Source organism: Solanum pennellii, chromosome 3 (genome assembly GCF_001406875.1).
Source record: "Solanum pennellii chromosome 3, SPENNV200".
NCBI classification, from domain to species: domain Eukaryota; kingdom Viridiplantae; phylum Streptophyta; class Magnoliopsida; order Solanales; family Solanaceae; genus Solanum; species Solanum pennellii.
In genome coordinates this window covers 30,368,230-30,382,924 of record NC_028639.1, presented here as the reverse complement: position 1 = coordinate 30,382,924, position 14,695 = coordinate 30,368,230, and the positions used below count along the sequence as shown (strand labels likewise).

Here is a 14,695-nt window from a genome sequence, read left to right as displayed (position 1 = left end):
CCCACCTCACCCCCCACCAACACCCCAAATAAAAATTATTTTTAAAAAATATTTTCAATTTTATAAATTATTTTCTACTCTAATAAAAATAAAAGATGTCTCTCATCCCCCACCCCACACCAACACCCCAAATTAAATTTATTTTTAAAAAATATTTTCAATTTCATAAATTATTCTCTACTCTAGTAAAAATAAAAGATGTCTCTCAAAAGCATTTTTCATTCATAAATCAAACACTAAAAATCATTTCCGAAAAATATTTTCTACTCACCAACCAAACATGAGAAAATAAGTCCAAAATCTACTTATTTCTATGGAAAACATTTTCCTTCATACCAAACACACCCCTAAACAAGACTATATTTCTAAAATTATATCAACAAAATGACCACAAAAAGAATTACAAAAGTAACAAAAAGTGACTTTTCACTGAACGTTAACAAAACATATACATTTCCTCAAAATTAGAGTTTTTTTTAGGTTGGTTGATTTTTCTTTAAAAAACAATACATAAAAGGTATCATTACTTCATTATTCAATTTTCACATCTATAAAACAATATATTATTCATTAATCCAAGAAGAAAACTTAGTATTATTTGAAAATTGTAATTTTTTTTTTAAAAAATAACTTATCAATTTCAAGTCGAACACAACTTCAGTTCAGAAAGAGTAGAGAGTCACGATCGAAGATAAGGAAGAAAATAATGGAGATAGTCGGAAATAATGATAATGTAAATAGTTGAATTTTCAAACTTGTAAGGAAGAAGAAAAGAGAAAACATTGAGACAAGAAGAAAGTAATTTTTTATTTTTTTAAAAATAATTTGTATTGAATTATAAAAGTTCAAAAGTATTTTTTGTATTTTATAAAAGATTTAGAAAATTTTAAAAATGTTACCAAACTAAAGACTTAATTGACACATTTCTTATAATTTTGTCTAGTTTGTTTTCTAGTTTGGTGAATTGGTTTCCCAACTCTTCAATTCTTCTTAAAACCCTTTTTGAACCCCTAAGGATCTCTGCAACGACCACCGCCACCGCCTCCGCCTCCGCCTCTCCGGCAAGAGAAACCTCCTTTGCAGTTATGTCAGCTAAATGGAGAGCTTTACAGCATCGTCATCGTTATACATACAGTGCCGTAATATTCCCCAAAAGTTTCATTGAAGCACTTCAACAAGCACCTTCAGTTCACTTCTACACCGAACTACAACAGTTTGTCTCCTTAAACTCTACATACTCTCAGCTCAATCATGCCAAGAAACTTGCTTCATCTTTCTCTGAGTTACTCTCAAATGTCAAAGCCGATGACGAGTCAATTTCTACAGCTTCCAGATTTTACCTGGAGATTCTTTTGCTGGAGAATTCGCAGCCTCTGCATAGAACTTTACTATCCGTGCTTGTTAAGTGCAACAACTTTCATACCCTGATTCAAAACTGTTTCCGTCAAATTTGTGAGGAATATGGTGAAAATGGGAAGAGATTCTGTGTTTCTAGAGCTGCATTATCTATGATGAGCACCCCCAAGTTGGGTTACTTGGTCGAAATTGTTGACGAGTGTGCAGTTTTGGTTGGTTTGAATGTGGTTCTGGGGTTAAGCTCTGTATTGGCAGAGATCAATGATTGGTCTAGACCGTCACCAGTTGTTATGGGACAGTGCCAGGAAGCTCTTTCTTGTATGTATTACTTGCTTCAACGATTTCCTTCCAAGTTTGTTAATGCAGGTTTTAATGTTTTAGAGAGAATTCTGGTTACTGTTTTGAGTATTTTGAAATCGGAATCGTTTTCTAGAGATTGTCTAGTGGCAGCAGGGGTGAGTTTTTGTGTGGCTCTGCAGGTTTGTCTTAGCCCTCAAGAGCTTGAACTGTTTATCATGGGAGGAATTTTCAATGAAAGTTCCATTGTGTGTTCTAAGCTTGCATTTAAGGGTGTACTTGAGAAAATCCCATTTAAGGGCAATTTGGTTGATGAGTTTAGTAAATTTTCATCGTTGAGCAGACTTTGCTTGGTTAGAGGTATTTTAACTGCAGTCTCAAGGACAGTATTGAATACCGGGTTTGTTGTATCAAATGATAGCTTTGGTAGTGTTAGGGACTCTGGAGATAACAAGAAATCAATCAAAATGATCCTTTATGATGCAATTTTGCCTGAGCTTTGTAATTTTTGTGAGAATCCAATTGACAGTCACTTCAGTTTTCATGCTCTTACGGTAATGCAGATTTGCCTGCAGCAAGTAAAAACATCAATGCTAGATAAGAATGGAAGTCTTGAAGTAAATTATGATCTCATTTCTGAGGACATTGGGACCCGATTATTGCAAATAGTGTGGAATAATTTGGAAGATCCTCTGAACCAAACAGTCAAACAAGTACATCTTATATTTGATCTCTTCTTAGACATTCAGGCCAATCTACACTGGGCAGAGGGTAGTGATACATTCAATTTGTTCACGAGAAAGGTTGCTTTTGATCTTCTTCGCCTGGGACCACGCTGTAAAGGAAGATACATTCCTTTGGCATCCCTCACCAAGAGGCTGGGCGCAAGGACACTTTTAAGTATGAGCCCAGATCTATTGTTTGAAACAATAAAGGCATACATTGATGATGATGTCTGCTGTGCTTCAACGACATTTCTTAAGTGTTTCCTTCAGTGTTTACGTGATGAGTATTGGAGTAGTGATGGTATTGAAAACGGGTACAACAGATTTAGGGGTCATTGCCTGCCTCCACTTTTGTCGGGCCTAGCTTCTGGACATTCAAGACTCCGCTCAAATCTTAACACCTATGCACTTCCAGTACTACTTGAACTGGATGTTGATGCTATATTTCTGATGCTCGCTTTTATTGGCATCAGATGTTGTTTGGACAATGGTGAAGTATTTCTTACTGAGCTGGATTTTAGGGGTGTGTCTCCTGTGCTTGAAGAACGAGTGGCTGTTTTAGTTTCATTGTTTAAGGTTTCTCGTTTTCTTGCTTTGCTGGAAGGGGATATTGATTGGTGCAAAGATTCTTTGTTGTCTCCGGAAGACGTGAAGCAGAACTTGGAAAACAAAGATGCTACTGTCTGCATCAAGGGGATTGAAATAAAAGTCCCAGAGAAATATCTGGTTTTGGCACTTACCCATATTGATGAGACACTTCGGATTGATGCAGCAGAATCTCTGTTCATAAATCCAAAGACCGCAAGTTTGCCTTCATCATTGGAACTCAGTCTGATGAAGGTAGCAGTTCCTTTGAACATGAGATGTTGCTCAACTGCTTTCCAGATGAAGTGGACAAGCTTATTTAGGAAATTCTTTTCTCGGGTTCGAACAGCATTGGAGAGGCAGGTTAAGCAGGGAAGTTGGCAACCTCTTGCACGGAAAGACACAAGTAGAAATTCTGTTGCTAAAAGAACAGTGGATATGTTTGAAGACAGGGCAGATGAACTTTTTAACTTTATGAAGTGGCTAAGTTGCTTTTTGTTCTTTTCATGCTACCCCTCTGCTCCATATGAGAGAAAGATAATGGCAATGGAGCTTTTATTAATAATGCTAAATGTTTGGTCTATTGTGCTTCCTTCAGAAGGAACGGTTGATGCTGTTTCTCCTCAGTTCTCTCTTTATCCCTACAGTAAGGGGCTTCTTTTACCTGAATCAACTCTATTGCTGGTTGGATCAATTGTTGATAGTTGGGACCGACTTAGAGTGAGTTCTTTTCGTATTCTGCTGCATTTTCCTACTCCTCTTCCTGGAATTCATAGCGAGGACATGGTTAGTGAAACAATTGTTTGGGCTAAGAAGCTAGTCTATAGTCCACGTGTCAGAGAAAGTGATGCTGGAGCTCTGACTTTACGACTCATATTCAGAAAGTATGTTTTGGAACTTGGTTGGGTTGTAAATGCCTCATCTAATGATGTATCTGCTCAACCACTGTCCAAGCTGCCAAGCAAGGAGAATAAGGCGTGTAAGTTTGCCCCTCCAGCAATAGAATATCTAAGATCACTGATTGATTGGCTGGATGCAGTAGTTCAGGATGGAGAGAAGGATCTTTCAGAAGCATGTAAGAACAGCTTTGTTCATGGTGTTCTGCTTACGCTTCGATACACATTTGAGGAACTTGACTGGGATTCTGATGCAATAGTCTGCAGTATATCTGAAATGAAAGGGGTATTGGAGAAGATTTTGGAGTTAGTCAGGCGAATTACTTCGTTGGCCCTTTGGGTGGTATCAGCTGATGCTTGGTACTTACCTGATGATATGGATGAAATGGGTGATGAGGCTCTTTTGTTAGAGGAGGTTCCTCATAAGATGGATGAGGCAGACAAGGAACAAAATACAACAGAGGTGCAGGAGGGCAGGCAAACTGAGCAGATAGTTATGGTTGGTTGTTGGCTTGCTATGAAAGAGGTATTAAGAATGACTAATTATCCCTTTTGTCAAAGTAGCTAACTATTTAATGAAACATTTCTTATGTCAATGGTTAAATTATGTCATCACTATTTCTTGTGCCATCATCATTCTTTTCCTTGCTGTTTTGTACTCAGGCCTAGTAAACTTTGCAGTTCTTAGTTCAACTAATTGCAATAGAACGCATATTCTACCCTTCCCCTTCTATTGCAACCTTTGCGTGGCTAAAGAAGGAATGATAAATACTAGGTGATTTTCTCCCATTTTGGTTAAACCTTGATGAATGCCGGTGTAGTAGGTACTTGATGGAATACGCAAGAAGTGTGTGCAAGTTGTCCTGAAAACCACTATTATATAAACACAGAAGGAATCATAAATTTTAGTCAACTATATGAAGTTTATATGCTTAGAACTTCCAGAAGAATTAATTTCTTCTCATCTACATTGCTTCAGGTGAGCCTTCTTTTGGGAACAATAATAAGAAAGGTTCCTTTGCCTACTTCAGATGTTTCAGAATCAGGTTCCCAAGTTGTTCATGAAACTGTCTTATCCAATATGACATCTGGCACAATGCTTGATGTGAAACAACTCGAGGTAATTGGCAACCATTTCTTGGAAGTCCTTTTGAAAATGAAGCATAATGGTGCCATTGATAAGACAAGGGCTGGATTTACTGCGCTTTGCAATCGATTGCTTTGTTCAAATGATGCAAGGTATGTGTACTGGATTCTTATATCGGCAGTCATATTTTCTACATGCTTGTTTTTCTTTGCAGGAGTTTCAGTGCCAGAGCTGTAAGCGGTATTGTTACCATGGTTTAGCTTAAAATAATTTTAGAAATCTCTCTGTAGTCAGAAAACTGAAAGAAGCTGTTGTTTCACAGTGGATGTTTCCTTTACATCTATCATCTTGTTAATTATCTGAAAAAGGCAAATTCTCATTGTTTAACTAAGAATGACCAAATACTACGGGAGGAAGCTTGGGTAGATGGCTGGTGCAGACAGGCAGGGATGCAGACGCCAATAAAGTGGGAGAATCTAGTAGCAGTGATCAGCAAAGCCATCAGTGCTGCAACCCCTTCTAGGATTATATTTCTTTATATTTTGGGTTTTCCCGATGTGGAAAGGGGAAAAAACAAACAATAAATTGGAAAGGAAATTCTCCAGTCCATTGGGTTTGCGAACTAGAGAGCTTGGTATCAGAGAGATTAAATTCTGCTCATGTCATTAGTGAGCTTAAAATTAATAAGATTGAGCTCAGCTTGTTTCCCTTCTTGAGCAACATAAAAATTTGTGAGGCTGAGTATCTTGTATGTTGTAAAGTGAAAAAGCAAACATCTAAAGGAAAAAGAGAGCCAAAAAATTTACACTTCTAAGCTTGCTTCGGGTCGATGCAGTTGGTGACATCTTAAAGGTGTTCGATTCCTCTTATAATGCTACCGCTTAGTGAAGATTGGAATTGAACTTTATCTTTGGTTGTTTTAAGATTCATGTTGCAACAAGTTGTTAAAGAATGACAAAAGTCCCACATCGATGGTTAATGAGATGGGTGGACTCCTTATAAGGCTTGGGCAATCCTCCTCCCTTTGAGCTAGCTTTTGGGGTGTGAGTTAGGCCTTAGTCCTAATTTCACATGGTATCAGAGCAGGGGCCGTCTCACCCAATGTTGGGCCCCCGAAATTAAAATTGTCCACGCACCAGATGCTAAGCACTGGGCGTGAGGTGAGGTGTTAAAGAATGACAAAAGTTCCACATCGGTGGTTAATGAGATGGGTGGACTCCTTATAAGACTTGTGCAATCCTCCTCCCTTTGAGTTAGCTTTTGGCGGTGTGAGTTAGGACTTAAGACCTAATTTCACACAAGTGTTTAGTGAGGTCATATGCAAGACTTATCTTAATTTAATTCTTTTAGAACTCATTTTCATGCAATCCTGAGCAACTCACAGGAAAAAGGAAATATCTGAATATGTACTGTGGAGTAAATTTATCTTTTGTTTGCTCTGTGACTGAGGTATTGACATGCACTCAGTAGATAAAACATTCTTGATGACACATTTGCTACTTTGTTATTGTTATTTAGGTCTATCATTTATTCTTTTCTTTCGATTTACTGTTTCTTTGGCTATACCAATTCATGCTATTTTTTTTCCAACTTCATCCCTCACCTGTCCCTTTCAAGGAAAAAAACTAATTTAAAGAAAAAGTATATTGCAGAAGCACAACATTGAAAACAGAAATTGTAACAGGTATTATAGGTGGAGTAACAGTATAACTATAACACTACCGCTCTCCTCTTTGATCGTAGGAAAAAGTAATACTTTCTTTTTGGCACCATTTCTCCAGCATGCTAACCTTCTATTTGAAAGCTGGCTACTGATTTTGTGTCTGTTGAAAGTAGCTTCTAGCAGATAACTGCTGATTCTTTTGTGGACTGGGAAATTGATGGATTTGAATCAGTACAAATATTGCACTTGATGATGTTGGACTTCCATTGTTAGGATCATAGCAGAGAAGTTCACAACAAAGATAGTAGATATGCATTCTGAATCCATTTGCTAAGGTTGCTTTTCTTTTTTCCAGACTTTGTAAGTTGACTGAGTCCTGGATGGAGCAACTTATGGAACGGACAATAGCCAAGGGACAGACTGTGGATGATCTCCTAAGGAGAAGTGCTGGTATTCCTGCAGCATTTATTGCTTTTTTCCTTTCAGAGCCACAGGGCACACCAAAAAAGCTTTTGCCAAGGGCATTACGGTGGTTAGTAGATGTGGCTAATAAGTATTTAACAGATCATACTGAAGCAAATAGTTTCAGTGCTGATACCAGCAATGGTTTTGTGGAGACTGGTCCAGCTACTTTTTCTATAATTGCATCTGATGTATATGATGCTGAAAGGATCTCGAAGATTCGAGATGAGGGTGTCGTTCCTACTGTGCATGCTTTCAATGTTCTTAAAGCTGCTTTTAATGATACCAACCTAGCAACTGATACATCAGGTTTTTCTGCTGAGGCTATGATTATCTCGATACGTTGTTTCTCTTCTCCACACTGGGAAGTACGGAATAGTGCTTGTCTTGCTTATACTGCCTTGGTTCGTCGCATGATTGGATTTCTAAACATGCACAAGCGGGCATCAGCCAGGCGTGCTATAACTGGGATTGAATTCTTTCATAGGTATAACACGATGGGTCTCTTATGATTTTTATATATCATAATTTTCTATGCTTTGTCTATTTTAAAAAAAAAGAATTTCTATGCTTAGTGTTTTGTGCCTCTATTTGACCATCTATAGTTATCTATATGCTATCTTAATTTCGTTGGACCTTGGATCACATGCTTCTGCTAAGTTATGGTTTTTATATTCATTGGATGGTTGTATTGTCCCTTACTATTGAAGGAGAAGGTTGCTTTCCAAATTTGAAGATCAGATAAAAATCTTCTTGCTCATCAAAACCTTATCACTTGGTGCAATCATGCTCGTTGAGACTATCAAAGTCTTATCACTTGGAGCAATCATGCTCATCGAGACTCTCAAATTGTGGCTCATCACTTGATTGCTTGCCCATGCCCTCATTGATTTTCTTGCTGCTTGACAGCACAGTAGAATGAAGTGGATGTAACTCGTATCAGTTAACTAGTTTCTTTTGTCCCTTGTATATATATGATGTTAACAACTATGCTTCAGTCTCTAGTAAGTTGGGGCTGACTATATGTGTATCATTGAACATGTTTTTCCATTTGACATCAACTCAATGTCATCATTATAGAAAAAATAAAAATTAAAGTTAAATAAATTGAATATAATATAAATAATAATTGGCTACAAAAGAACCTTTTGTGGTACTCATCATATGCTTTCTCTAGGTCAATGAATACCATGTGTAGATCTTCATTCCTTTTCGCAATAAATTCCCGATAGTTTTATCGCCACTCTTGTCGTTTGTACGACTCTTGACTTGAATGCCGCAATTGTTCGCACAACTTTGAATATCTCATTTGTTGATAAATTGGGAGGCTTTGCTTTTTTACTTGGAGGAATCGTTCATACATTGAAGTTTGAAGATGCTCACTCCCCTCCCCCTGAAATACTCTTAAGTCAATCCCCATCGCTGTCTAAAACTTGTTTGCTTCTTTTTTTATTCCGTGTTAGGCTTTAAATTTGGGGATTGAATTTTCTACTTTTTTTTTGGCTTGACATGTATATCTGAACCAATACTTAGTTGATTGCATTTTTCATGTATCTTGCATCGTTCTGAAGTGTGGACCTAACTTTTGATTGAAAAACTGAATCTGTAGAAATGAGTATGTCCACTAGTTGTTATGTTGTTAGGATTTGATGCAATGTCTTGTTTTAAGGAAACCACATTTATTTGCTTGTTCCGAAACAGATTCTCTAATCATTTCCTGACTGTTCATCTTGTAGGTACCCTCACTTGCATTTTCTCTTATTTATTGAACTAACTGGAGATTCTGTTCTTACGTCCACTGTGTTGTATTTGTAGTTATTAATGAAACATTGTCTTGTTTTATGGAAAACAAATTTATTTGCTTGTTACCAGAAAAGACATTCTCTAGTCATTTTCCTGACTGCTCGTCTTGTAGGTACCCTCCTTTGCATTCATTCTTATTTAATGAGCTAAAGATTGCAACGGAGTCACTTTTAGATGGATCATCTGAACATTTAAGGTCCAACCTTGCTAAAGTTGTTCATCCCAGCTTATGTCCAGTCCTGATTCTCTTATCTCGACTCAAGCCTTCTCCAATTGCAAGTGAAGCTGGTGATCCCCTGGACCCTTTCCTTTTCATGCCATTCATCAGGAAATGCTCAGTCCAGAGCAATTTGCGTATTCGTGTTCTCGCATCCAGAGCTCTAACAGGTCTAGTGTCTAATGAAAAACTTCCGCTAGTTCTCCTAAATATTGCTTCTGAGTTACCTGGAACTGGGGAGCGCGTTGTGAATTCTGAATTGTCTATGCCATCCAATAGAGTTAATAGTTCTTTCAATTCACTTCATGGGATGTTATTGCAGTTGAGCTCTCTTCTTGAGACAAACTGCAGAGATCTAGCTGATGTTTTCCAAAAAGATAAAACTCTTGCTGAACTAATTCATATTCTTGCTTCACGCTCATGGATTGGGAGTCCTGAGCGATGTCCATGCCCAATTATCAACAGCTGCTTTTTGAAGGTGTTAGATAACATGCTGGGTGTTGCCAGAACATGTCAAATGAGCAAAAATATTGATGTCATTTGGGAACTCCTTTGGAGGTCATCTTCAGTATGTTTAGATTTAGGAGTGGTTTGTGCACCAGCATATTTTGATCCGACTACCTCAAATCTTCGGAAACAAGCTGCATGCTCATATTTCAATTGTGTTTACCAAACATCTAAAGAAGCTGCTGAAGAGTATCTGTTAGTACCATCCAAAGGCCCTCCTGGTTCGAACTTATCAATGATATCTGTAAATGAAATTTCTTTCAGCAGATTCAAGGAAAGGCTAATACGTTGTATCTCTGACACTTCATATGAAGTTCGGATTGCAACATTGAAGTGGTTTCTTTTATTTCTCAAGACACCAGAATATAGTGAGATAAAGAGAAGTTGCTTGACCAGCATGGATCTCCAGACCACTGTGGTGAAACTTTTAACTTTGGACAATAACCATAAATGTTTGAACTACATTCTGAAGATTATCTACAGCTGGAGTTTGCAGGAATATAAGAATAATGGAGAAGAATATTATCCTAAATTTTTTGGTGATGATATCGAGTCCGTGCTCCAGTTTTGGAACAAGGTGGTTTCCTTGTACAAGGTCACTAGGCAATCGAAGACTCGAGAGATGCTTCTTTGTTGCATGGGGGTTTGTATTAAACAATTTGCTGGTTCACTAAGTAGTTCAGTTGTAGGCTCGCAAGATATCAAAGTTGGTGAAGTCAGCCACCATGATCCATCTGATATGTCTAAATTATCTGTCTTTTACGAGTGCATCAGCTATTATGTTGACCTGATTGAACAACACAGTGATGCATCAGAGCCTGTAAACATGCGTAGGGCGGCTGCAGAGTCTATGATAGCATCTGGCTTATTGGACCAAGCCGAGGTTATTGGCCCTTTTGACTACAATAACCAAATTCCTGATGGCAATTTGTGTTCCTGTTTCAAGCAAGAAATGGTGGTTAATATGTATGCCCATAAAGTCCTGGATTTATGGTTTTCATGCATTAGGCTTCTTGAGGATGAAGATGAGAGTCTTAGGAAGAAACTTGCCCTGGATGTCCAGAATTGTTTTAGATGTAAAAGTTCTGAAAGGACAGGAGTGGTCCCAAGCCAAGTAGAGCAAGTGATTGAGAAGAGCTTCAATCATCTTTCATCAATCTTTGGTCGCTGTCTTGACTACCTTGATTTCCTTTGCCGCAGGGTTGTTGATTCTGCTAGCCATGCTTGTGTTATTTCTGAAGGAGATCTTATAAAACGTGTCTTTGACAAGGAGATTGACAATCATCATGAAGAAAAACTTTTGATATGCCAGATATGTTGTTATCATTTGGAGAAGCTTCCAACCTCAGGTGAAGGTGGTGATGTGAGGAACATTTTGCAGAAGTGGAGGAGGCAGTTTGGGCAGAAGTTAGTATTATTTGCCAAAGATTATGTTGCTGCACAGGGAGGACTTGATTGGATTGGTGGGGTTGGTAACCACAAAGATGCATTCTTACCCCTCTATGCAAATTTACTTGCCTTTTATTCATTGTCAAACTGTATTTTTAATGGGAAACCAGAAGATAGAAAGTCTATGCTCCGTGAAGTTGAAGAAATTGGTGAGGCCATACAACCATTCCTTACAAACCCATTAATCTCTAATTTATTGTTATTAGTAGTTACGTTGCACAACAAAATGATCAGCCAAGATTTGATCAAAAAGACTACTGATGAGTCAGCGTGGGATGCTTTTGATCCTTATTTTCTTTTAAGGTGAGACTCAATTGTATAAGGCTAATTGATGTGTAAAACTGTTGTGATTCTTTTCGGGATATTTTTTTGTGTTTATTTTACTCCAATGGGAGCCCCTATTTTGCCAGGCATTCTCCCTTGAAGTTCCACTATTGATGTATTATGGTGTGTTTTGCTTGAATTACTAGACATTAATACTTTTTTTTTTGAAAAAAATATCTGTTTCAAACAAAGTTTTCCTATTACGTTTTTCCTTTGAAAGGATAGACTGGCTTAGTTGGGCCAAGTCTTGGATACTCCACATTCATATTTTATCTTTTTTCTTTTCTTTTTGGGACATTTTTCCTATCCAAAGTTTTCTAGATATTCCACAGTTTTTAAAAATATAAATCCTTCATTAAAAGCTTTTAATGACATTAACCTCTATACTGTGTCTATCATTTTGTGAATTTCTCTTCTTTATTATATCATTTTTCTTAGGAGATTTCTCTTCAGGTTTTGCTCTATCACACCCATCTTTTATGTGGTTTACAATATTAGTTATACTTCCCTTATTTTCATTTTCTTATAACCATTTTTTAAATATGTTTAAAATAAATATAAAGTAATTTAGATTTAACAATTTTATCCTTCTATACATTAATTTCTTCATATTGATAGATATTATATAAATATAAAATAACTCATTTAACAAATACTTTAAAAATAAATCAGCACAAGTAAATTTTTCTTAAGAATTAAAAGTCCTCTTATCTTCAAACTTCCAATGTCTTAGTCTTCAATTTTTCTCCATTCTTTTCGAGAGTCAGTCATCTTCCTTGCAAAAGCAAGCAAATTAGCTATATACACCCAGAAAAACATTTCTTACAATAAATTGACATTGCAAAATCTAAACAAAACACATTACTGCTGCAATCAACAATTATATCGTTACTTTCGAAATTACAAATTCAATTGCTTTGAGAAACTAACAGTTCCTTCATTATTGACTACTCATGCAAGCTTAGAGTTAATTTTCAAAAACGGTTTTTCTCTATTTCTAGGATCATTTTTCTTCTTAGCTTGTGGAAATTTTTAACTAGAACAAATCTGATCGTTCTTATCGAATTTCTCGCTTAAGGAGTTCATTTTTATCTTCGATCTTTGAAGAAATTGTTGCCGAAAAATAATGAGTTATTGTGGGAAAAAATCATCACTGAATTGGTAAAGGTGAAATGGAGATGAAGAGTTAATATTTGATGAAAATGACGGGCCAGCTTGAATGAAAACTTTAATCTTTGTTTAAAAAAAAATGACCCCTTTCTTTTTTTAAACGGAGGGAGTGTATATATATATATATGTATTCGTGATTATTTACTTTTTAAAGTATTTGTTAAATGAGTTATTTTTATATCATATTTGTTAATATGAAGAAATTAATATATAAAAGGGTAGAAATGTCAAATATAAATTAATTTATATTTATTTTAAATTGATTTAAATAATGCTTACGAGAAAATGAAAGTAAACGAAGTAGACGTAATATATAAACACAGAAAAGAGAAAAAGACAGTGTTATAGAGCAAAGCCTAAAGGAATGTCTTTGAAATTATCTCTTTTTTCTTATCGTTAATAGAAGTAATTAGTCAATTATGTTTATTAATTGTAAGTAACCGATCTTGTTGTTTGTTTTTTTGACGTTTCCAATAAAAATATTAAATGCTTCAACAAATGTTTCGCAAGTTCGCAGAGAAATTTTGCAAGCTTAAATATTAATTTCGTATTAACTTATGGAAAAAGCCTCACCAGAAAATTTGATCCGAATTTCGACAAATCGATATTTTATCTATGTTATTTTTATCTTTTTAAATATTTTTGTCCTTTTAACTCTAATACATTTTAATTTAAAAATGGAAAAAAGATCAGTTTGTTTTAAAATTAAAAAAAATATTATCAAATTTTTAAATTTCTAATCAAATTTTCTAGCCATTTAGCTTTATCCTTTTAACTTATGGTTCATATATAACTTTGATGTCGCTTTTATTATTTTGTTTTTGTGTGTGTTTGTTGTACATAATCATAAATGCTGTTAATGACAATCATATATTACAAGTATTTTCTTTTATATGGTAAATTTTTTTGATCAAGAACGTCTTATACTTTGTTGGATTTTAACAAGAGTTTTGTGATGATTCAGTAAAGAATACCATTTGCATTTGATTTAAATTTGTGAAAGAGATCACTTGGATATTTCCCTAAACCAACCGGAAACCATAACATGGGAAATGACCAATTATCTTTTTCTTCTCTATTTAAGGGTGTATGTGTATATGTAATATTGATAATTGAATTGAATATTATAGGTGTTGGTAATGATAACGACATATTACAAGCTTTTTCTTATGCAATTTATTTTTATATTGTAAAAACTATGATAAAGAAAACGATCTTATACTTTGTGGAATTTTACAAAGAAATTAATTGTTTGATTTGAATCTGTGAAGGCAACCCAACCCAGAAAAGGATGGGAGGAAACCCCAACATTGGAAATAGTTTCATTACTTTTTTTTTTTTTGTCATTTCTCTATTTTATTCTGTCTAATTAAATAATAATATTCTTTTTTCCTTCTTTATTTAAGCTGTATATATACCAGTGTGAAATTTATATAGCAGATTAGATTAGATTGCATGTTGTGTAGTTGTGAAGATGGAAATATGAGTATTTGAGATCTGATTGGCTGTTGGAGAATGATAGGGACGAAGAGGAGAAAGAATTCTAATAAATAAAGTTCAACTTTTTTAGTGTGAAGTAAACGACAATTCACAAAGCACTATCATAATTTTAGAGAAGTTGATTATTTAAATAGTCATTAAGTTTTGAAAAATTCCTTCGAATATTATTTTTAATGTGCTAAGATATTTATTTCTAAACATGAAGAATAATTTAAAGCGTTTTTAAAAAAAATGAAGATTATAATTTTGATTAAGTTTGATGAATTAAATAAAGTTGAATGATATTATTGTCTAAATGAGATAAAAATGGTATTCTAAAGAAATTCTCAAAACTTGTACATCAATTTAGAAAATTAACTCTAGTTTAAAATGACAACTTCAATAAATTTGAATATTTATTCTTCGTCATACTTTTTTTTATTATATATATTTGCGCTTATCATCCAACTTTGGGCACATATTTGCCCATGTAGAGTTAAATATTGTGTCACCATTTTTATTAGTCTATGTGGCATCTACATGACACATACATGGCTCCATTTGTATTCATTTTTATTATAATTAAAATTTTACTTTTCTATTTAGATATCTATCCGATCCATTTAGTAAAATCTAACCCAACTAAAATGAATATCCATTAACCTGATTTCAAAG

The 14,695-nt window shown here is 35.2% G+C and overlaps 1 protein-coding gene across 1 annotated transcript; it reads left to right on the top strand.

Annotated features, from left to right (window-relative positions):
* The first annotated feature begins 939 nt into the window (after positions 1-939).
* Positions 940-11,510, top strand: LOC107014618 (thyroid adenoma-associated protein homolog). The gene is made up of 4 exons (XM_015214605.2): positions 940-4,385; positions 4,839-5,098; positions 6,965-7,558; positions 8,987-11,510. The coding sequence occupies exons 1-4, from the start codon at positions 1,086-1,088 to the stop codon at positions 11,352-11,354; spliced, it is 6,522 nt and encodes a 2,173-aa protein (XP_015070091.1). The 5' UTR covers positions 940-1,085; the 3' UTR covers positions 11,355-11,510.
* The last annotated feature ends 3,185 nt before the right edge of the window (positions 11,511-14,695 follow it).

Excerpts from the sequence above, each read along its gene's own strand:
- LOC107014618 (XM_015214605.2), top strand. The coding sequence starts at position 1,086 with ATGTCAGCTAAATGGAGAGCTTTACAGCATCGTCATCGTTATACATAC. Across the intron at positions 4,386-4,838 it reads GTTGGCTTGCTATGAAAGAG|GTGAGCCTTCTTTTGGGAAC; the intron begins GTATTAAGAATG and ends ACATTGCTTCAG. Across the intron at positions 7,559-8,986 it reads GGGATTGAATTCTTTCATAG|GTACCCTCCTTTGCATTCAT; the intron begins GTATAACACGAT and ends CTCGTCTTGTAG.